The 22,556-nt window shown below is 42.7% G+C and overlaps 1 protein-coding gene across 1 annotated transcript; it reads left to right on the top strand.

Annotated features, from left to right (window-relative positions):
• Positions 1–1,348: 1,348 nt before the first annotated feature.
• On the top strand, positions 1,349–22,503 carry LOC134227598 (homeotic protein empty spiracles-like). Its single transcript, XM_062709192.1, has 3 exons — positions 1,349–2,519; positions 19,973–20,127; positions 21,264–22,503. The coding sequence occupies exons 1-3, from the start codon at positions 1,814–1,816 to the stop codon at positions 21,462–21,464; spliced, it is 1,062 nt and encodes a 353-aa protein (XP_062565176.1). The 5' UTR covers positions 1,349–1,813; the 3' UTR covers positions 21,465–22,503.
• The last annotated feature ends 53 nt before the right edge of the window (positions 22,504–22,556 follow it).

The following is a 22,556-nucleotide window of genomic DNA, read 5'->3' as shown; positions in this document are numbered from 1 at the left end:
TCTTCTGTATCAACACAAGTTTATCTCACAGTGAACCAAGATAGGTCAAGACTCCGTTAATTCTTCTGTAAAAAAAATATCAATTCAAGATACGTGAGAACATGAGATCAACATTTCTGCTAGCTTTTATGGACAATTACAGTAACAAAACATCGTCCTGATTCCAGAAAAAAACGAAATATTTCACACAATCAAATAGCCTGTGGTCAAATCAGTGATAATCGTTCTGTGTTCGAAACCGACCGAAGAAAACCCTTGTATATGCCACTTAACTACCATAACAGCAAACAATTAATCAAATCTGGTTGGAAAATACTCAAGTTGCTCTTATTACAATCCTATTACAAAAATTCATAATTCACTTGAACTTGCAATAAAAAGCAGGACGGAAAAAATCAAACCAAGAAGCCAGCGATAGAGTAAAAAGAAAGAATAAAAAATTCCATCATCACGCAAACATGCGGGGCGATCTTGATTCGCGTGAGATTTTGATTCGATTCCATGAGTAGCGCAACGACGCAAGAGGATGTGAATCGAAACCAGCGAACGACACGGACCGAGGACAAGGGGGCATAAAGACACAGATAATAATAATGAAAATAAACACAAATAGGGTACACCAATTATCGAATGGACTTATAACAAGCTCCTAATAATATATAATAAATAAAGTAAACATCCACCACTACCGAAACGGGTTGGACTTGAAAAAATGAAACAAAAAAAAGTTAAATCTCTCACCTCAGCGCTCGGCTCTGCAGATGCAGATGGGGAAGAGAAAAATAAGAAGCTGTATAGCAAATGGAAAGTACATTTACGCAAACAAAGAGTGCTAAACGAACGCAAGAGAAGCATCAGCAACAGCAGTGAACGGTGGTGTGTTCATTCACGGTAATGTTGTTTTTAAATTGATATCGAAAGAGAAGGAGAGAGCAGGTTCAACTGCCTGGAGGAAGAGGAACAGTGACAGCATAAAGATCATAAATATTTAATTTGCTTTTCCCCCATCCGTGGCCTTCCACACTTCAATGGTAGCAAAGTGTGTAAATAGATAGGGTGTTAACTTGCTGAACTCACACTGAAAGGAAACACAAATGATATGAGACGGCATGGAGACCATGAAAAAGCTTTCTATAGAATGTAAGCCACGCCCACTGCTTTTCTGTAAAGCATACTGCTTGCGGTCACCACTACAATGCCAATGCCTCATTGCGCATTCATTGAATGGGGATGGAACACATGCAACCAAACGCAAAGCTCACAATGCGGCGAGTGTATTGGTGCTACCACTCACATCAGTTCATTCACAGCGGAGTGTACGGATAGGTTGTGGAAAGCCACCCTACCAGTTTTCATTCCGTGTTCAGCGTTCGTTGAGCAAAGTTCCCGTGTGCGTTGTTCGTTGCTTTATCTTGACTTCAAGTCCCTTCACCGTTGTTTCTCGCGCCACCTTCGCCGTCGCTTCCATGTCGTGTTGTTCTGCGCCGTCGTCGGATACACAACGCTGCCATTGAAGAAATCGTGTTGGCGAACAGCAATATTAACGGCAAAATAGCGTACACGCTAATTGGTGTGACTCGAGTGATTGATAACCACGCAACCGTGATATTTAGTGAAGATATATAGTTGAAGTGAGTTGATATTTCAGTGCGTTTTCGACTAACTCAAGTGAAGAAATTTGAAACGAGTTAATCAGATTGTGAAGTGTTGGAAAAGTCTTAGGCTCAACAAGGTACTCAGCGCTGAAAACGCAAGAAGAGAATTTTATGTGATTTTCGGTGCGAACAAAAGTTACAAAATTTCGACCTACAAAATGCCGACGCTTCAACCGCGGATAGGATTTAGTATCGACTCTATAGTGGGGAATAGTACGCCCAAGTCGCCACCTCATGCAATAACAAAGGTGAACAACGTGCAGCGATCACCGAGTCCACCACAGTCTTATTCGGTCCGGTTGAATCGATTGCAGAGCTTATCGCCGCCGCATAACTACAGCATTACTCGGTTGCCTGAATCTCCGCAAAGCATACCAGAGACACAAACTCGCTTGGAGCCTCATCCTACTACCAGTCCAGCTCTGCAGGCTCGTTTGACTCCTGATGATCACCACTCCGCCAAGCGGCCACGAAGCCCTTCACCGCCGTCTTCCCCGTGCGGCCCTATGCCTCCAGTAGGAGCTCCTGGACCCATCGTTGTACCTGGACTACCGGCTGGACTGATACGACCCTTCCCCGTGAGCCCACCTCAGCAGCAACCGCCTCAGAATCCTGATATTAAAACCCTACCACCGTTTATGCACACACCGGAGATGGTACAAGCCGCCCACAATCAGCACTTCCTTGCGGCCCAGTTTCAAGCAGCCGCCCTTGCACATGCTCAAGCGGGACAACCATTCCCACCACACCCGGCCGCCGCTCACCTACACAACCCAAACCTGCCACCGCGGGATAGCTACCCTCTGTACCCGTGGTTACTTAGCCGGCACGGCCGTGGCGTCTTCCCCATTGGATTCCCTGGCAGTAAGTATCATTTATCAAACACAAATATTGATCTGCTCTCGGCAGGCTGTCTCGACCATCCGTCCACCGTCGGTCGGCATACCTCGTCGTGAATCTCCATCTCACATTGCGGCCACGTCCGTGGGATTGACGACCCATTAATCCCCACTAATTTCGTTCCGCCGTCGGTCTTGACTTCTTCAACTTTAATAGCCTATTTAACAAATTAATCGCCTTCGCTTTGGTCTCCATAGTCCAGTGATCGTTTTCTTCTTGTTTTGAAAAGTTCGGTTCTTGTTCGTGAACTGCGGTTAGATTAATTGCTTAATTTCCAACGACTCTTCACTGGTCCCGTCCGTTGTTGATTTGGAACATATTTCACGCTAATTTTTGGGAAAACGATTCCGTTTCCCGTTGTTGCCTTTGCACGCAAAAGTTCTCATGCTTGTCTTCTTGTTCAACTTCTTCGACTCGTAAATATTTCTAAGACATGATTCTCCGCCCGGAGAGTGTTGCTATTCGCTTGCCGCACACATGCTGTGAGCCCGTTTGTTCGATCGGGTGTTAGCATCTCGGATCTCAATATCCCAAAGCGGCAGCGGCGGCGGCGGGCTGCTGCTGCCTACACAAAATTTCTGACAAACGGACTGTTTAAGTGGCCTATTGTGCCAGGGATTCTTTTGAACACCGTGAAGCTTATTTTTAAGATCCCATTCTGCGTCTTGTTTGAATTGGCTTTTATCGAGTCCAGTGTTGCACCTACTTCAGCAACCGAATTTGATGAACATATTCAGCGGGGTAGAGGAAGGCACGCACGGAAGATGATTCCCGCGGGGTGATTCTTTAGAGCGAGATCTTTCGCTCTCTCTCCCTCTGCTCCGTTGCTTAATTGGGAACCGATCATTCCGGGGCGCGCTGCATTTCTTTACCGGCTGAAGAACGACACGGAGAACTGTCATAAAACAGCTTGATTGTTGTCGATTTCTGGGAAAGAATGGTTTGTTTTTATGGGTTTTCTATCGCTCGATTTCAGAGACGGGTTCCTCAGAGGGAGAGAGGTTTTTTTTATAGTTGCGCGCGAGCGATCGTTAAGTGTTCATATTCGTACCAAGGTTGTTGTTTTGTAGGTTTAGGATCGTCTTGGAATGACAGTTATGCGCGTTTCGGGGGCGCTAGCATAATAATGGTGCTAATGGTGCAGATTAGAATTCGAAAGATTCAAACGTTTGTGCAAAACTGGATCGACGAACATCTAAGAATTTGATCAAGAGATTTGTTTGTGATTGGAACATTATGGTGATAGTAACAGTAAGGCTGTGGCAGATAAAGATGGAAAATACTACTGAAAGTTGCGACTTGTTGTTATGCAAATTCATATTTTTTTTTTTTTTTCAAGATGCGATAATCTATTTTTCTGATCAAGTAGATCTATGTACAATAATCCATTTTGCATATGTTTGCATATGTTTTTAAATCAGTGCCAAATTATCGGTTTAATTGTCACAACATTACGCTAATTGATCCTTTTCATTTATTTGACAGTCAGCTTTTTGGCCGATGAAATGGAAAGTAGGCTTTGAAGTTGCAACAACTCAAAGTAAACACAAATCGCCACACAGCAAACGCGAAGTTTTAGGCAAAGACTTTGTTTCAGGTGTCATTAATTTGTTCGTGTTTGGTACCAAAAGTAACTGTGCTTAAATTTCAAATCGCAATGATTAAAGACGGATAAGCTGAACGGATTTTGATACTTTGATTTGAAATCCGCCCATGGGGACGGATTTTAATTTAGGAGGTGTTTTCCATAGTTTTCGATGCTTAAAAGTTGAAGACTTCACACACTTCGTTTTATTAGTATTCGATTCTTACTTTTTCTGAGACTTTTACATATGATGAAGGGCTGAAGTGTACGGATTTCGATACCCAACAGTACTCTATATGATGAAGTAAGCGAAAATGTTCTCAAATCTCATGAGATAAACATCCTAAATGGACATAACTTCAAATGGTTTGATTTTTTGTTTAAGCTAGAGGCTTCAAAAAATAAAGGTGCTTTTGGAAATTTATTTTTATTTTTGGAAAAGAATGAAACCCGAAAAATATTGGTTTTGGCTTTGTACAATATCTCATTAGTTCGTTTAAGAGTATTTTTAAAACTCTCAGGAAACAAATAAACATATGTGAGCTATGTTTTCTCAAAGTTGGTTCAATGAGCCTCCTCCCCTACGCCAAATAACCACATCTTGAACTGAACGATATCCGTCAAATCCTGTGCAACAGTTGGGTCAGCTTGCTAACAAACTTTTATAAATTCTATCTTCAAATCCTTATCGATGTAGAAAAACCTTTCCTGTTCTTCTGAGCTTGCTCTTAAAAATCGCTTAGATTTTTTTTATTGGAAGAAGTTCTGGCGTGTTTGGCAGATTTGCCTTATCCGGCACAAAAACAACACCGGCCAAAACAGAGTGTCACCTTTGTGGTACTGGAGGAAGGGCAGCTGCTGCTTCTAGAGGCATTCTTGTTCACATATTTGGCAGTTTATGACGCCGGACGTTATGTACGGCTTGCCAAATTTGCTGCACCCACAGATCATCTAAAATGGCAAAATCTGTCGACCTTCTTTTTCCGGAACATCCAGACGGGACTTGTCGAGAAAAAACTCCAGTCCATGGATCTGCTTGGCGTCCGCTTTAATGTAGTTACGTCTCGTTGTCCATTACGATGCATTTCGGCTACCACAATCACTCGCGGTACAGCTTCCTAGCGCGGGATTTCTCCACAACATTTTGTTTATCGGTTCGGTTAGGCGCCTTCCTTACCTTGAAGACATGAAGTCCGACCCGCTTCGTTATCTGCTGGACGAACCAGCCGGAATAATTGATCTTTTGGCCACGTCCCTAATCAAGTTGTTCAGATTGCGCTTGAAGAAATTCATCACCTTCTTCCCTTCAGCTTTCCTTCAGCTCGTCGCCTGGGTCTCCTTGAACGAGTTTACCACCAGACACATGGTCACACATCTGTTACGCTATCCACCACCTGTGGGAGTGACATGAATTCTCCACGACCACGCCCATATTTTTTTGTCGAAGCACTTCTTGCTTGAAAGCTATTTCAATATCCGTTTGACAGATTGTGGCGAAGTTTTGCGCAAGTAAACATTACACTCTAAACTAGTTTTACTCAAGATCTCATCAAATTTACCAATGCAACGAAAAACGTAAAAAACAAAGAAAAGTGTTACTCTTTTTTCGAGTGCAATTGTTTTTTGTAACAATCGGTTGATACACTTATTTTACTAACCGAGACTTATTAGACTAATCGAGATCTGGCAACGTTGGCCGTGTCCACCTCGTTGACCTCGTTTTCATCAGTCATTCTTAGAGCCGGCTTTGTTCACTACTTCACAACCCAGATAGAAACTTCCGCTTTCTTCGCCACATCGCTAGTTGAAAGATTTGGCAGAAGTTTTAACATTTTGAGCACCTTCTTAGCCTTTATTGGGTCCTGGAATGACATCACCATCTGGGACATCGTCGAATGATGAGTTCTCAGTTGTTGTTTTTTTGCAATCCACATCTGTGATCGGACTTTCCACGACAACGCACATAATTTTTTAACGCATCTGCCTTCACTTGGATGTCATCTTCAGCTCAGACCCCGATTTGGCTGTTCATGAGGACATTCTGCAATAGGACTGACAAACTAAACAATAACAAAAGAATCACGTTTAAAAACATATATTTGTTGTTAAAGCCCAACCTAAAACTAAAAAAAAACTAAAACTAAAAAATTGGAAATTTGCGGAACAACGAAGCGGTAAACGTCAAACGTCTCAATTAAAATCTACAAATAAGAACTCCTGAGGTATTTTTGATGATTAAAATGTAATTCAGCTCAGGCATGTTGATATTTTTGACAAAACAGTAACATGTGAAGAGGTCTTACATCCATAACGTAAACATTAAGAAAAGGTCGTTCGAAAAAACTGCATCACAATTTCAATTCCCATTTCGCAGGTTTATGATAATCAACACTGTTTATTCATCCATAAGGTTATGCATCGAAAATAACCAAAAAATGTATAAAAGAACATTTTAAATCTATTTTCATTTTTTTCTGCGGAATAGGCCTTCTTGATAAGTCATTCTGTGTTTGCTTGTCAGTCATAGAGGTCATAGACCCTTTGTTTATGGCATTTTTTAAATGTAAACATGAAATAAGGCTTTTTAGGAGAGAAATTTTTCCTCTCCAAGCTCGAGCCGATGACGGTTCGGAAAAAAATTCCGTCTTCGGCTCAGAGAGAAGGCTTATTCCTGACAAAACGAGTGACTTGGCCATTTTTTAAGGTGGACCTGTTGTAGGTCCAATCAAAAATAATTTTTTTCTAAGTAATTTATTGAAGATGTACAACATTCTTATACAATTAGTAGCATTTAGAGGATGCTATCGAAGGGTATTACAATTAAATTTGTTTGTTTTTTATTGTAGGCCCTTATCAATTGTTAAGCGAGAATTACGTTGATATGAGTGAAAATAATCAAAAAATTAACTTTTTTGTATTTCCACTCTTCCACAGTTCCGTTCTGCCGGTTTGTCGTTCACTTTGTGTTTAGGCTTCAATCATTACAACCTTAGTCTACAGTCAGTATTTCATCATTTTTTTTCCCACATGCTGAAACGTTACTAACTAATCGATTTCGCATGATAGATCATATCTCAAGCTCTATCTGGTAAAAGAGCGAATGTCGCAAGAGAGAATTCTCTTCGTCGACTTCCCCTCTTTTGAATATAAGTGACGAACAGGGGATTTCTTTGCAGTTTTTCATCTCAGAATACAAGTTCGCATTGTTTTCTATCGTTTTGAGGTGATAAACCACAAAGAAATTCGCTGCTTGTCACTTTATTCAAAAGAGGGGAAGTCGACGAAGGGAATCTTCTCCTGCGACATTCATCCTTATTCCAAATATAGCTTGATCTCACAAACTAATTAGGTCGATTTGCATTTTTTTGCCTTTCTCGTCTCGGCTATATGTTCGCTCCAAAAACAAACTTTTTATAGGAGGCTCGGAGACCCATAGTGTTATATACCGATCGACTCAGCTCGACGAATCGAGGTGATGTCTGTGTGTGTGTGTGTGTGTGTGTGTGTGTGTGTGTGTGTGTGTGTGTGTGTGTGTGTGTGTGTGTGTGTGTGTGTGTGTGTGTGTGTGTGTGTGTGTGTGTGTGTGTGTGTGTGTGTGTGTGTGTGTGTGTGTGTGTGTGTGTGTGTGTGTGTGTGTGTGTGTGTGTGTGTGTATGTGCGCAAAAGTTTGCCAAAAGTCTAGCCCACTTTTCAGGCACTTACCCTTAACGGATTTGCTTGCAACAAGTTGCATTCGACGCATAATCCTGTCCCATTGTTTCCTATTGAAAATTGACCCGATCGGACTATGGGCTTAGAAGTTATGGCCAAAATACTTTTTTTTTTCATATAAAAGTACATTAAAAAGTATAGCTCATTTTTTGAGCACTTATCCTTAACCCATTTACTCACAACAAGTTGCGTTCGACGAAGAATCCTGTCCCATTGTTTCCTATTGAAAATTTGCCGTATCGGACTATGGGTCCAAAAGTTATGGACAAAATACTTTTTTTCATACCAAAAGTGCGTAGAAATTACTAACTCGAAATAAACGAGAAAGGCACCATCACCGCCAGGTGGATTAATCTGGGTTTTTTATTTTGTTCTGATCCTTGCGTTTATTCAAGTGACAAGCAGCCGATTTCTTTGTGGTTTATAACCTTAAAACGATAGAAAATAATGCGAACATGCAATCTGGGTTGATAAACTGCAAATAAATCCCATGCTTGTCATTTTTATTCAAAAGAGGGGGAGTCGACGAAGGTTATTCCATAGATATAATTATCAAGATGTTGGGGTCAGAACAAATTAGTACTCATTTTATGGTTCCACTGTATAAGACATCGGTACCCAGTAAAACAAAGCAACGCTTCAACATAAATTTGGATTGTTCTAATTTTTCATAGTTGCCATGGTTATCATCCTCGCTGTTTATCTTGCTGTTTATTTAATATTTTCCTGAATAGTTCGTGGGTGTTCATGAAAAATGGTAAATTTGCTTATCCTTTTAACTTAAATAAATTTGTTTCAGCTAATCGTACGTTATCGGAAGCTGACGGAAGGAAAGAAAATCATCTTTAACTTCGATTCCTAAAGCCGGAACTTCTGAATAGAATTTCGGTTGAATCTTTCACTGTTTGTGACAACGCCTATGGCTTAGGATCAACACATTTCTTGTTTGTTTCACAATTTTTTGCCTCCTAATTTTCCATAATCTATGAACCACAATTAACAATTTCGTATTGTAGATTACTTGCCCGCAAAACGCGACCGTTTGCTACTATTTGGCCTCCAATAGTATACCGTAATTGCACTGACATGCACCTGCCAATCTTGCCTTTGACGTGGGTTTGAATATCGGAACCTTGAGTGATATTCTGGAAGTGTTAGTACTCCCGGCCGTAGAATGGTCCTGCAGTGAAATCTTTGTTTTAAGGTTTTTAAAATGATTGAAACTTAATCGCTTTTTGGCGATTGGAAGTTGTGCGAATGTGAATAAAGCCCTAACGCAATACAACGGAACGGGTCATATATTTTGTCAAATTTTCCGTTTCCGTCGCCGTTCCGCTGAATTGCTATTGGGGCTCAAGCCTTAGTACATCAGTTTTCAAGAGAAGGCCGATTTAATGAATGTATTGGTAATTCTGTCTTGCGACATTCGCCCTTTTTTGATATTAATCCGCCTAGCGGCGATGATGCCTTTTTCGCGCATCATAAAATGTATTGAAAAAAAGCATTAGAAAGGTCAAAAAGCACTTTATGGGAATAGATCGCATATTTCCTATCATTTTGCATGTTTTTGCATAAGTTAATACGCATTGCCACCAACTTTTTATAAAAGCAAAACTGTCATATGTCTTTTAATTTCAATTTCACATCAAAAAATCAGAAATCAATTTCATATCTGGAAAATATCTGCCTTACACATTTAACTCAAATTACTGGGGTCGGTTAAATTAAATTGAGTTTGGAAGGGGTAATCAAAACATCACACTACTGTCATACAGTCTTACTTTTCCATTTCGCAATCTTGCCAATCTTCAATGTGAGACAGAAAGACAGGATTCTTCATTAGATGCAACGTTTCAGAATGTAACTTGTTGGAAACAAATCGTTTAAAGTTAAGTGTGAGTTTACAAAGTTATTGAGACTTTTATTCTATTTTTTGCGTAAATTAACGTATTTTGTTTGTAATTTTTTAACAAATTGACCGATTCGACCAATTTTCAATAGAAAACACTGAAATAAGATTCATAGATGGGCCCTCCTTAGCCGTGCAATAAGAAGCGCGGCTACAAAGCAAGACCATGCTGAGGGTGGCTGAGTTCGATTCCCGGTGCCGGTCTAGGCAATTTTCGGATTGGAAATTGTCTCGACTTCCCTGGGCATGAAAGTATCATCGTGCTAGCCTCATGATGTACGAATGCAAAAATGGTAACCTGGCTTAGAAACCTCGCAGTTAATAACTGTGCAAGTGCTTAATGAACACTAAGCTGCGAGGCGGCTCTGTTCTGTCCCAGTGTGGAGATGTAATGCCAATAAGAAAAAGAAGAAGATTCATCGATGAACGCGACTTTTTGTGAGCAAATCAATTAAAGATAAGTGCCTAAAAATGGCGTCACTCTTCTATGCGGTTTATGCGTGATAACGTATTTTGGACATCACTCATCACATCCAATCCGGCCAATTTCAAAGGAGAAATGTGTTGCAGCAAAATTGCACTTGCCGTTCACTTTATAATGCAAATCTCGCGCTTAGTTTCATAGGGGCGTAACAGTATTGATCGATTTCTTTTCGTCGATGTTTTCTTTTTATTATTGTAGCTAATTGCGCTCGTTTGTCATTGATTTAATGGTTTGGTGCGATAAAAGATGAATGTATCTTGCACCAGAATCGATAATCACGGTTGTAGCTTTTGAAACAATTGAGTTATTTACAAAATATAAAATCGATTAAGAGAAATCGATAAAAACAGTTACGTCCCTATGAAACTAAGCGCGAGAAATATTTAATAGGTTCGAATCCATCGAAGTAGGCCTAATACGAACGACAACAGAGATAGTCACATTAGAAGCAATCACAGTAATCGGGCAATTATTGGTTTAGTCACATGTGGTGAACCATCGAAGGCAGAAGGCGTTCCAAGCGGCTCCCCCTTGCCTTTTATCATAATAAGCTCCACCCAAAGTATGATCCACCGTCAAATGTAATTTGTTGCGAGAAAATCGATTCATAACACTATGGGTTTTAGGCCCTCCTATAAAAATTGGTTATGTCACGAAAATATGACTTTCACGTACATTTAGTATACGATAAAGTTATAAAAAAGGCAAATTAGCAAAATGTTATTCACATCCGGCTTCAATAATGGTATCAGATGGATATGACATTAAGAACAGTCACCAGATGCTGTGTGCTCCTTTTCATCCGTATTCACCTTAATTGCTCAATGAACACGCCCATGTCCTCAAGAGGAAATACCAACAAACTTGATGTCGTTCTTGCAGCGCCATTACTTCGAATCGTCGCGAGTTGGTCCCCGCCATAAATCCAGCAGAAGCAAAAGAGAGACGGAAAGAAAACGCGAAAACAGTTTGCCTCATTTAGATAATTCAATTCAATTATGTTTCGCCACTCTATAAATGCGCGGTGTGTGCTTCGGTTTGTTTAAACTTTAAATTATTGAATAAAGTAGTTTACTGACGCCGACAACAGCCAGCACTGCTGAGACTGACTGATTGGCCGAAGTGAAGTCATGGCAGACACACATCAGGTTGCTATACAGTCAGTGTGGCAAAACCTGACTAGATACCGGAGCTGAGCAGCGGGTCCCGCAAGTGCGGAGGTCATTAAAATTCCGGCGGCGGCTTTCGAGGCGTGTGAAATTGGTTGGCCATAAAATGGATTCTCGCTTCTGCAATTACTATTGCTGCCGCTCGCTACCGCTCGCTCTGGCTGGTTGATTTCGATCCCGGGTGATGCGTGTGAGCCCGCTTTCGGATTGTGTGCCATGGATCGTCGTTGTTTGGCTCTAATTACGTGCACTGTCAACCGTCGCGGTTCCAACGCGATCGCGCTGTCACGCCGACCGCCGCCGTAGACGAGTGGGCGGCTGGTTGGTTGGAAAATGGAATAAATACCAACCAAACCGACACCCTCGGATCGGTGCGGGTACTATCCGCCCACAGAGTCGCAGCATCGAAGATAATCGAAGACAAAAATAATTGAAAATCCTGATTAAGCCACCTGATTGTGATTCCACTTTTCTTGAACCAAGACATCACAAAGAAATATATTTCAGAAGGTTTACTAATCAGCTGCTCGCTACTTGTTCAACGCAATTACACACAGATCATTCAATTATTCATTTTGCCGGAAAAAAAATCTTAATCTACTTTCTTCAAACCATTTGAGAGATTTTTCCAACACTTATCATGTGAATTAGGTTTATTTCTTGAATTTTGGAATATTTCGAGGAGCCCGTTTCAAATAATAAAATTTTGAATTTTGAATGTCCATCTTTCTATGATCACAAACACAAATCTGTATCAACAAATTCATAAATGGCATTGTCTGTGTCTGCTTGCTCATTGTGCACGCCACCAATCATTAGAAACTTGTGTCTTCGCTACCACTCAGAAGGATATGCGTGCAAAAAGAACTTACATTGGCCACGCGCAATTCCTACCCCCAGACATACGTACTTCCACCCGTCCTTCCCGGGAGTGGGGCCCAGAGCCTGACGATCGCATGTTTGTTGTGCTATTGTGAATACAAAACATGTCAGGTTAATTACGAACCGAACGAGCCACGCACTGGCAAACAGAACTTGGTCGGTGCGAACCGTCGAGGCAGGGCTTGTGCAGGGGCGCAGTTGAAATGATTGATTTCGCTATGGTCTGTTTGCGACCAGCAGCAGCGCAGCGTAGTTTCGGATTCGGGCGATGGAGCCGACATTAGATACAATTAAAAACGCATAAAATGAGCCGACTACCCACTGCCACACCAATCGGTTTCAGTCAATATGGTAATGGAGAGCCTTTCGGTTCGGTTGTGTTAGCAAGCGTGCAAACAACCGCAATCGGCTACTTCTTGCATAACTATTTATACGGAGCAAGAGGTACCGATAGCTAATCAACGTCAAAGAATCAGATGGGTGTGAGGATTTGGCGATGATTAATGCGTTGTGGCGTCGAGGAAACACTCAAAATCAACTAATTAGCTGATCGAGTTGGAAATCAGACGGAGCTTGTTGTCGGCAAATCAAATCCAAGGATTTCTCGGTTTATCACAAGTTTAATTGATTAACACATACAAGTTAAGTGAAATCTGCTAAATGAGCTAGAACGTGCAATGTGACGTGGTTTATCCATGAAGAAATCTTGTTTTATTACATATCTCAATTAAATTCCTAGAAAAACGAATTTTTGATGTAGCAACACTTTCCTCGCGGTCAAAACTAGCGCTGTCAGCTATTTCAGCACCTTCCATCGATGTCGCATTCCCTTCATCCACAGGAACGCTAATTTCTGTCGCTTTGGTAACCCAACAGTCATGGTTTCCTTTGCCTGTCAAGCCGATCGCGCGATCATCGCCTCGGAAAGTTAATTAAAAGAGTGTCCGTATAGTGTGTTGGTCTCTGCTACCGCTCTGCTGGCTGCTGGTGTGTAATAAAAGCCCATTTATCGCTAATTTATCACCTGTGTGCTCACACACGCACACATTCACACCGGCCGTTGCGTGATCGAGCGATCGATCGGTTGCTTTCTTTCGATCGCTCGCTCGCACTCGCTCTCCACAGATGATTAACACCCCTGCCTTGGCCGCAGAGAAGCGCCCAAGCCTTCAACAGCAAGGCAGGACAAGAACGAATTTATACGCGTTTTTAACGACCTAACCAAACGATAATTTATGCACCTGGCCGTCTCGTTCGCTTCTGCTGGCGACCACGTGATTGGAATTGTTAGTGTCGTATCCTAGATGCGCGCGGGTCACGCAGTACGGGGTGCCACTTCCGCTTCCGCCAAGGACCTTCCCAGCGTCGTATCCTCCGATCAAACACCTTTACGAAGTTCGAAGGAGTCGCTAATGCGCAAAAATTTTAAGTACGTAATTACGTTTGAAACGGCGTAATTGCTTCAGCACTTCGTCGACGACGGCGACGACGCAACCAAATTCAAGAGTCGATGAACCACGGCACAGGAAAACCAATCCTTCGGATCGCATCCCCACAGTCAGCTGCTACGGCCGAGACCCCGAGTTATGATCGCGTGATGGGCAGTACTTTCGCAACCAACGCCAAGTATCTTCCTGCCCATCCGACAAGCTAACCGTCCATCATAAGCTTGTTAGTAAATTATCACATCGCGCAAAAAGTAAACTCATAAACATTAGGACATAATGGAGGCAAGCGTAGAAAATCGTGAAGATGTGATTATACCTTGGTACCTCCGGTTTTGTTTTCGTTCTCTCCGTATCTTTCACTCTTGCGCTGTGTCCAGCATCCGTCGTTGTTTCTCGGATCGAGGACTACGGGGAAGGGGTCTGCACGCGAAAGAATGCCAGCGAACATTCAAACTCGTAGCCGAAGGGTGTGCAAATTACCCTATCTCAACGGCCCTCCCCAGCCCCTCTGACCGGACCCGAAAACTGCCACTCGGTAGTTATTACCTCCAAATCGGACTTTTCTCACATTCTTCGCTTCGCATTCTACCTTCGTTCTTTTGGCCTTTTCCTTATGCGAAACAGAAGACGCACAGCGCACTGCAGGGCTCAGCAGATTTAACAATTCATAACATATTTGACTGCGGCATAAATTATATGATTTAGTATTTTAATTTAGGAGATTTTACGCGAAACGACGAGCCCTAACAAGGGGGCGAACGAGCCGATGAAAAGGGCCCTCGGAGGACAACGCTGCAAACAAATGTGTTCGCCTGCGCCGCCGCCCCGTCCTGGACTGACCGGACTTGTCCGCCGGGGCTCCCGCCGTAGTGTGTAGCCCGGAATTCGGGATGACACAGGCGGTGGTGGTGGTGGTTGGTCGGTCCGCTCTGGTCGGCCCCCGATGATGGGACGAGCGAGAAAATATTTAAAACAACTCGAAATCACCTTGTGGCGATGATATAAATTAATAAGGTTTTATATATGGTTTGCTGCTTCCTCTGTTTTGTTCCTGCTGCCTGAACCGCGTGTTCAACGAGCAATCCGACGCTTCCGAGAATGCGGTTTTTGGCGTTTTTGCGTTTCGTTTGCATTTGGGGAAAAAAATGGGAAATGTGGGATAAGGTTTATGCAATTTAATTTGTAGGATTAAACGATTTGTGGCGATCATTGGTAAAGCAATTAGATGCACGGCTTCAAAGCTAAACATTGTTTTAACGGGGATGCTAAATGGTGGATCGAAATCGATCAATGCAGTTACGGCTTTATGATACTGAGCGCGTGAATTGGTAACTTAACTAAGAAACGTCTCGCGGTAAAACTAAACACTAAGCTACGAGTACGAGTAATGCCCTATCAGAAAATATTCCAAATTGTCACTCAAGCATCAGCAACAATAAATCGAGCAACTGTTACGTTTCTTCGTTTTCAAAATTAGGGCGCAAAAAACTAATAATAGATCACAATAAAAACGGCCAAAAATGTCGTTTGGCCAAATAGGTTATTTAGCCGAAATGGGGAAGAGCTGTTTGGCCGAAAGCCATTTTTCTGAAGGCCACAAACCTGAAACTTGTTTGGCCAAACAATCCATCTGGTCGAGTGTCATTTGGTCGGAATGGACGTACGGATGGAAGCTCGCAAGGCCGAACTGGTTGTTTTACTGGCAAAATCGTTTTGCCGAATAGGTGATTTGACCAAAAATGCTGTTTACCCGAAATAGCGCAATGGTTAAACATTCAAGCCATATAAACCGTTCCGAAAATGACATTTTCGACCAAATGTCCTTTTCTGTAAAACGACCATCTCGGCCAATCGGAATTTTCGGCCAAATGACCTATTCGCATAAGTGTCTTTGCTTATGGAACCACCCCACCCATTTTGGCCCTTCATACAGGAGTTTGATGAAATACAAACAGTAGTATAATCATGATCAAATCGTTTGTCAGATATGGCCAGTGCTATCGGCAGGTGCCTTGCTACAATAGATGGTAGTATCATCATCATCATCATCATCAAATGACCTATTCGGCCAAATGACGGGAAGGGTCATTTGGCTCGAAATCATTCGGTCGAAAACCATTTGACGGAAGGTCACTTTGGTGGAACGGATGATTTGACTGAAAATGTATTTTGGCCGGAACGAACATTCGGTTGAAAATGCCTCTGGATCAAACTGGTCCTTTGGCCGAAAAAGTAGTTTGGCCTATTGGGTCATTTGGCCGAAATTATCGTTTGGCAGGAAAGGCCATTTGTCCTAATGTGTCGACATTTTTGGCCGTATTACATGAATGGCATTTCCGGCCATATAACTCGTTCGGCGAGCCAAACAGAATGTTCGACTAAACGACCTATTCGGGAAAACGATCTGTTAACTGACCATAATGTGAGTTAAGCTTGGGAAACATCTCAAAATTATTAGTTATTTGAGCTGATTAAATGATATTCCAGAATTTCTTTTTCCACAAAAGCCTTTTCACGGGAAGGTCTTCAGAATTTGGAAAACATTCTTTACGAAAACTCTACAAAGTTCCTGCAGACAACCGTTCCAAATGTAACAATTGTCTGGTCCTGCAAAGGTTTCGAAGAATTTTTTTTTTACAGATTTCGAAGACCTTCCCATGAAAACGTTTTTGTGGAAATTCCGAAAGATACTCATCGAAAACGTTTTCATTTGGAAATTGCAAATAATTTTCCTCGGGAATTCCAAATAGCTTGGCGTGGATTTTTTTAAATCCTGAGCAACTACTACCCGCAGAAAATAAAAAAAAATCCAATTGAATATTGTGAGAAAACTTGGATAAATTTCCTGGGGAAGCTCGATAGATTTTTCTGACGTAAGTTTCTCGTTGATGACTTGAAAATATTCCGAAAAAATAAGAACAAAAATTATTAACAAACGTACGCATTAAAAAAATCGCCATGCCGAATCACGTCGCCGTCGGTTAACATTGCTTTCAGTGTGGCGCTATTCGGCTCGCTCCATGGCTACACGTCGCCAAACACGCAGTCTACGGAGGGTCCGCAAGTCATTATCCACCTGATCGACCCACCTTGCCCGCTGCGCACCTCGCCTTCTTGTGCCCGTCGGATCGTTGACGAATTTCGCAGCGTGAACGATGGATGGTTCTCCCAACAGCTCATACAACTCATGGTTCATTCGCCTCCTGCACGTACCGTCCGCCATCTGCACCCCACCATAGATGATACGCAGCACTTTCCTTTCGAAAATTCCAAGTGCGCGTTGGTCCTCCACGAGCATCGTCCAGGTCTCGTGTTCGTAGAGGACTACCGGTCTAATGAGCGTTTTGTAGATTGTCAGTTTGGTACGGCGGCGAACTCTATTCGATCGGAGCGTCTTGCGGAGTCCAAAGTATGTACGATTACCAGCCACTATGCGTCTCCGAATTTCTCTGCTGGTATAATTTTCGGCAGTCACCAGTGAGCACAAGTACACAAATTCTTCTACCACCTTGATTTCGTCACCACCGATACAAACTCGCCCTTTTTGTAGATGGGACACACGACACCTTCCATCCACTCCTGCGGCAAAATTTCCTCTTCCCAAATCTTGGTAATGACCCAGTGCAGCGCTCTAGCCAGTGCCTCACCACCGTGTTTAAATAGCTCTTCTGGTATGTCCTTACATATATCAAGCAGTGTCACGTGGCCCTTATGTGAACGGTTCAACTTCTCATAGCTCACATTGCTCACATTCGCCGTCATACCAGTCGTTTCTCTGATCCGGGGGCACCGTGCCAAGTGCAGTGGTTGCGGTGCTACCAAAGGCGGATCGAATATCTCTCCAGCCATATACAAGAGACGCTGCGCCTAGCTGCTCTTCCGTTGGGAGTGCCACTTCCAGCTGCTGCGCGTATTCTTGGGCTAGTCTACCGTCTTGTAGCCGCCCAATGTTAAGCCGCGGCGTCCGACTTCGACGTGTGTTGTACACCGTCGAGAGTTTTGAGCGCAGGCATACTGCAACGAGGTAGTGGTCGGATTGAATATTCGCACTGCGGTAAGTGCGGACGTTCGTGATGTCGTAGAAGAATTTGCCGTCGATTAGAACGTGGTCGATTTGGTTTTCCATTACTTACCCTAGCATACCCTGCCCTGGTGAGTACCTGCAGCTTTTGCGGGATCTCTGCTGATACACACCACGTCTTGCTGACGTACAACAAAACAGAGTTCACGCAAGATTTTAATATTCCAATTATGATTGAATCTCCAGAATTGCATAAAGTGCTCCTCAGTCGATCTTTGTCCCATGGTCCGACGCACTCTGGCTACCAAGATATCTCCACAGTGATAGGCTTCCAACTTTTTCGTGGTCAATGTATATCAAATAGAGGGACTGGACTTCATTATAGCAAGAAATTGAACTTGAACTTCATAGAAATGTTAAGAAAACATCAAAACAAACCTGTTGCAAAGGTGTTGAACTCGACGCCCCGTATCTTGTGGCTGGAACGACTGCGATTCATCATTTACTCAAACTTAAAGCCACACTCACTATCATGATATGATTATTTTAATTGAATTACCTTTTTTTCCATTTTCACACGGATCCAACGGGCAAAGCTGCAGCCCCACACCAACAACGACATTCGTCTGTATTGTTTTTTTTTTGCCTTTCCGTTCTTGGTAAGCATTTCTGTTTTCCGAATGCACTTTACCGCTTGATTACCCCCTCGAACAAAATGCAAGTGCGATTGTTGACTTGACCGATGCTGCTGCCGCGGCCGCCACTTTGGAGCAAACGTGTTAACTCGCGTCGACTTAATTAAAACGCAATTAGTGTTAATTTCTTTGTGTAAATCGTGTCCGGGGGTTGATTGGGGCGGCGCGGCACTGCAAATGGTTAACGGAACTGGGGCGTAAAGATCGCAGCCAGCTTGTAGTTTGATCCTGGTATGGTCAGTATGCAAACACCCCTGGCAGCCGGTGGATGTGATGATCGACTTTTAATTGGGTCCTTCCATCCACCGACCATTTTTCCATCCCTGTCAGTACTTCTGAAGGGACTGGGTTCTGTCGCCGTTATTACATCGTTGGGACGACGATGGATTAAACAATTCATAAATCTGCAAATTATCAAGTCAAGACAATGAACTCACATTAAAAATCATTTATGCATTATAAAAACGGTTGTTCTTCAAGATATTTGATGACGTGTGTCGCCTTCGTGTGTGTACTGTTTATAAAAAGCGCTTTCGTCGCCTTATATTGCTATAGTGTTAGCACGATAAGTGTGCCTTTGCCTTTTCTTGCCTTTGGCATTCATTTGTCTCTTTATAGAAGTCCGAAGTCCGACCCAGTGATGGCCATTAAGGCTCAAACACTTGTCTGACTACATATTTAAACAACACCCGAATAAAAACACAGACTGAATCGGTTCAAGAGAAATAGGAAATTATTTATTTAATTCGAATTACTGTTTTTTATGATATTTCAATTTTCTGTCACCCTTGATTTTTTCAAAGACGCACCTTTTTACTGAAATGTGAATCCTTTTACTTGAAAGATTTTTTTATAATTTCTTGAAATATCGAATCATGAGTCTCGCCGTAGTCTTGCTCGTATTGTGTAAGGCAAGTGTGATTTTGTTTAATCCATTGATTTTTTCTTTAATTGCGCTGTATTTTATTCGGCCCATACGATTACGCCACTTATGTACGCATTCTCGCCAGTAGAAAACTCAATGCAGTACGAATAACAACAACATCCAACACTGCAGCTCGACACGATGTCGGCACCTCGCTGTTCTTCATCGCTTCACTGTAGTTGAGCGGTAATATATTTGCCGTAATGATATATAATTATTTAATTACGAGTAGCTTGGACTGTGGTGAAGGAAACTACTCGCGCTTGCCTGAAAACGGTGCGGCATCAAATGGTGCAGTTAACCATCGATTTCAACGTTTTCACCAACAACGTTGATAGTGTTCAGGCGTTCGCTCGATTCTAAATTTTGCCCACTCTGCGTAAAATCCTAATTATCAGGCTCTGCAATCGGATCGACCTCGGACCGTACTGGCCATTCTCACACAGATTGCCATACGTACGTATCCATTCCCTTCAAACACCTGCCGTTGACATCCTCGATCAGCATTATTCCCACCATACTGAAATAATAATATCGAAAATGTTCCATTTTCTTATATCTTACGTTTTTTTTTCTCTCACTCCACAGACTACCTCATCCCGTTCCGCAAATCGAAACGCGTCCGGACAGCGTTTTCGCCCTCACAGCTGCTCAAACTGGAACACGCCTTCGAAAGCAATCACTATGTGGTCGGGGCCGAACGTAAACAGTTGGCGCAGAATCTGAACCTCTCGGAAACTCAGGTAATTACCGCATCTGTTTAATTAGAACGTAATGTTGGGATAAACTTTCGGTCAGCCCCTCGAGGAAATTCATTTGAAAGCCGTTCGACTCGATACAGCACACAAACACAACCAATCGTTAACGTCTCTATGGAAAACATTTAGGAAAATGTGCTCTCGCCATTTTCACTTTCTACTGTTTGATTGTGATTTTAAACAAGCTGTTTTGTGATAATGATAAAAAGTGTGTCTTGCTTTGTATACACGCAAATGCATTGTTATGCTTTCTTTTGCAGTGCCAAGCTCTTACATATCTTAATTGTAAATGTCTCCCAGCGCTTGTAGACAGAAAAGTAAGAAACCCCAAATTATGACACACCACAACCTTGGTGCCATGCTTGTCGTCACGTTTGCTCAATTTAGTTTCGGCTTCTAGCGCTAGAAGTTCCACGCTTTTTCAACTGTGACGCCACTGCCGTTGACAAGCTTTCTGACACCCATATGACATGATTACGACAAATGGCTGCTCGCTGCTGCCGTCGCCGTCGCCGCCGCCGTCACCGCCACACCAATTGCTTATTGGTTGCCTTTGAAGACCCTCACTTTTTCCCCACCATCGACCAAACGCCGACATTTAGGAACACGATTTCTTCCCATCGTGGCGCCTTCCCGCAATCGAAGGGGATGATAGTGATCAAACGAGACGACTCCACGGCTGTCGGTAGCGTTCCCGAGCATGATCACAATATCGATCTTTTGTGTATTAGCCTCAGGACCACGGCCGGTGACGACTCAACAGTAACAATTATGGCGTTTGATAAACGATCAAGATGGCCGGATCCGATTGTGATTTTTACCGCGTGTAATTTCCTGCGCTCAATTTTATTACTGGCAGTTTGAACTTATGCGCCAATAGGGAACAATTTCCCAATCTCATCACGTTCGTCCCCTTGCTCAATTTCGAGCGATAAATCATAACGCTCGGCGAAGGATACAAAGGGACGAATGTCTACAATCGTTCTACACGAAATTGTCACCACTTTGTTGAACAAATATTGGCTCGAGGGGTTGTACTCCCATCCCGCAGTTTCCCATACCCTCCCATACATACACGCAACATTCTAACGACAGTTTTCTTCTCCCCCTTTTTCACCCAGGTCAAAGTATGGTTCCAGAACCGGCGCACCAAGCACAAACGTATGCAACAGGAGGAGGGCAAATCGGGCGAATCGAGCGATCAGAACCGCTCGACCTCGAGTCCGGCGTCCGGCGGAAGCTGCCCGGAAGACGACGAGGATGAGTTCATCGATATGGACGAGTGCCCGAGTGATGAGGAAAATATGCACCACAATGCATGAAGGAAAAGAAGCAGGACGCCGCTACCGAAGCCGCCTTCTTATGCCGAGTACGTCGACGACGTCCAACGTAGTAAGCTGTGCCAAATAGACTAAGCTCCCCAAACCATCATGACGCTCCCGACTGATGGCGACTGCGTAGAAGGCGAACTGCGACTTTGTGTTGCCTATTGGGATAGGAAACTGAACCCGTTTCCGCGGAACGATGATTGATGATGAAGATGCATGTGCCCATGTGCATGGACCGTAGATGCCGCGTATGCCGTGTTACAAATCCTAAATCGTCCAATTAAGGCAGTCACTCAGACCTTTCATGCGTTGGAAGCAGCAGGCAACGAATAGCATTTTGTTCGAGAAGGAGAAAACCATTCCAGGAGCTGCAATTTGTACCAGTGATTGTTTTCTCAGCTGTATGTTGGCATTTGTTCAGCCCTATTTGAATTCTTATAAGAGATTTTGTGTTATCATTGTACCCTTAGTTTTGCAGTTCCCAGGAAGTTGCAATTTGCGTGCGAGAGAGAGATAGAGAGACAGGCATTAAGCGTAATAAGTGTAACGAGAAAGAACGTTAGGAAATCTGTATTAAATGTGTATATAATGAGTACTTAATAGCTATATAATAACAGGAGGCTTAAATTGATGGTAATTTAATTTTTATTCCGCTCATTTTGAGCAACGATCGGAACGGGACGATCTGTTCCTCCAACCACCCAGAATACTTCCACGTCTTCAAACTGAGATATTGTAGTTTAATTGATGTAAACGTCGCCAGACGGACGATCGGTTGCATTCTGGATGCTGTGGAATAGCCACAGAAAATTGATGATGAATGTGTTAATGTAGATTTAAGTTGATTGGATCGTATAGGCCGCGCGAGCGCAGTAATGACGGAGTAAATGAACTGGAAGTTAATATCATTTGTAAAGCAATTACGGCTACCTTCCACTATCTACTTGTAGAACTCTTATTGAAACTTCACTCTCTGTATGGGAGTGAGGAAAGAATAGTTACAATGAAATAAACGCAGTATTCCCCAAATTAATATATGTGCGTTGTGTGTTATGATGACAATCCTAATGAAATGTATTAAAATCT

The sequence above is a fragment of the Armigeres subalbatus genome, chromosome 1 (assembly GCF_024139115.2).
Source record: "Armigeres subalbatus isolate Guangzhou_Male chromosome 1, GZ_Asu_2, whole genome shotgun sequence".
In the NCBI taxonomy this organism is placed as follows: domain Eukaryota; kingdom Metazoa; phylum Arthropoda; class Insecta; order Diptera; family Culicidae; genus Armigeres; species Armigeres subalbatus.
This window is presented reverse-complemented; position numbering and strand designations above follow the sequence as displayed.

Excerpts from the sequence above, each read along its gene's own strand:
- LOC134227598 (XM_062709192.1), top strand. The coding sequence starts at position 1,814 with ATGCCGACGCTTCAACCGCGGATAGGATTTAGTATCGACTCTATAGTG. Across the intron at positions 2,520-19,972 it reads CCCCATTGGATTCCCTGGCA|ACTACCTCATCCCGTTCCGC; the intron begins GTAAGTATCATT and ends CTCACTCCACAG. Across the intron at positions 20,128-21,263 it reads TGAACCTCTCGGAAACTCAG|GTCAAAGTATGGTTCCAGAA; the intron begins GTAATTACCGCA and ends TTTTTCACCCAG.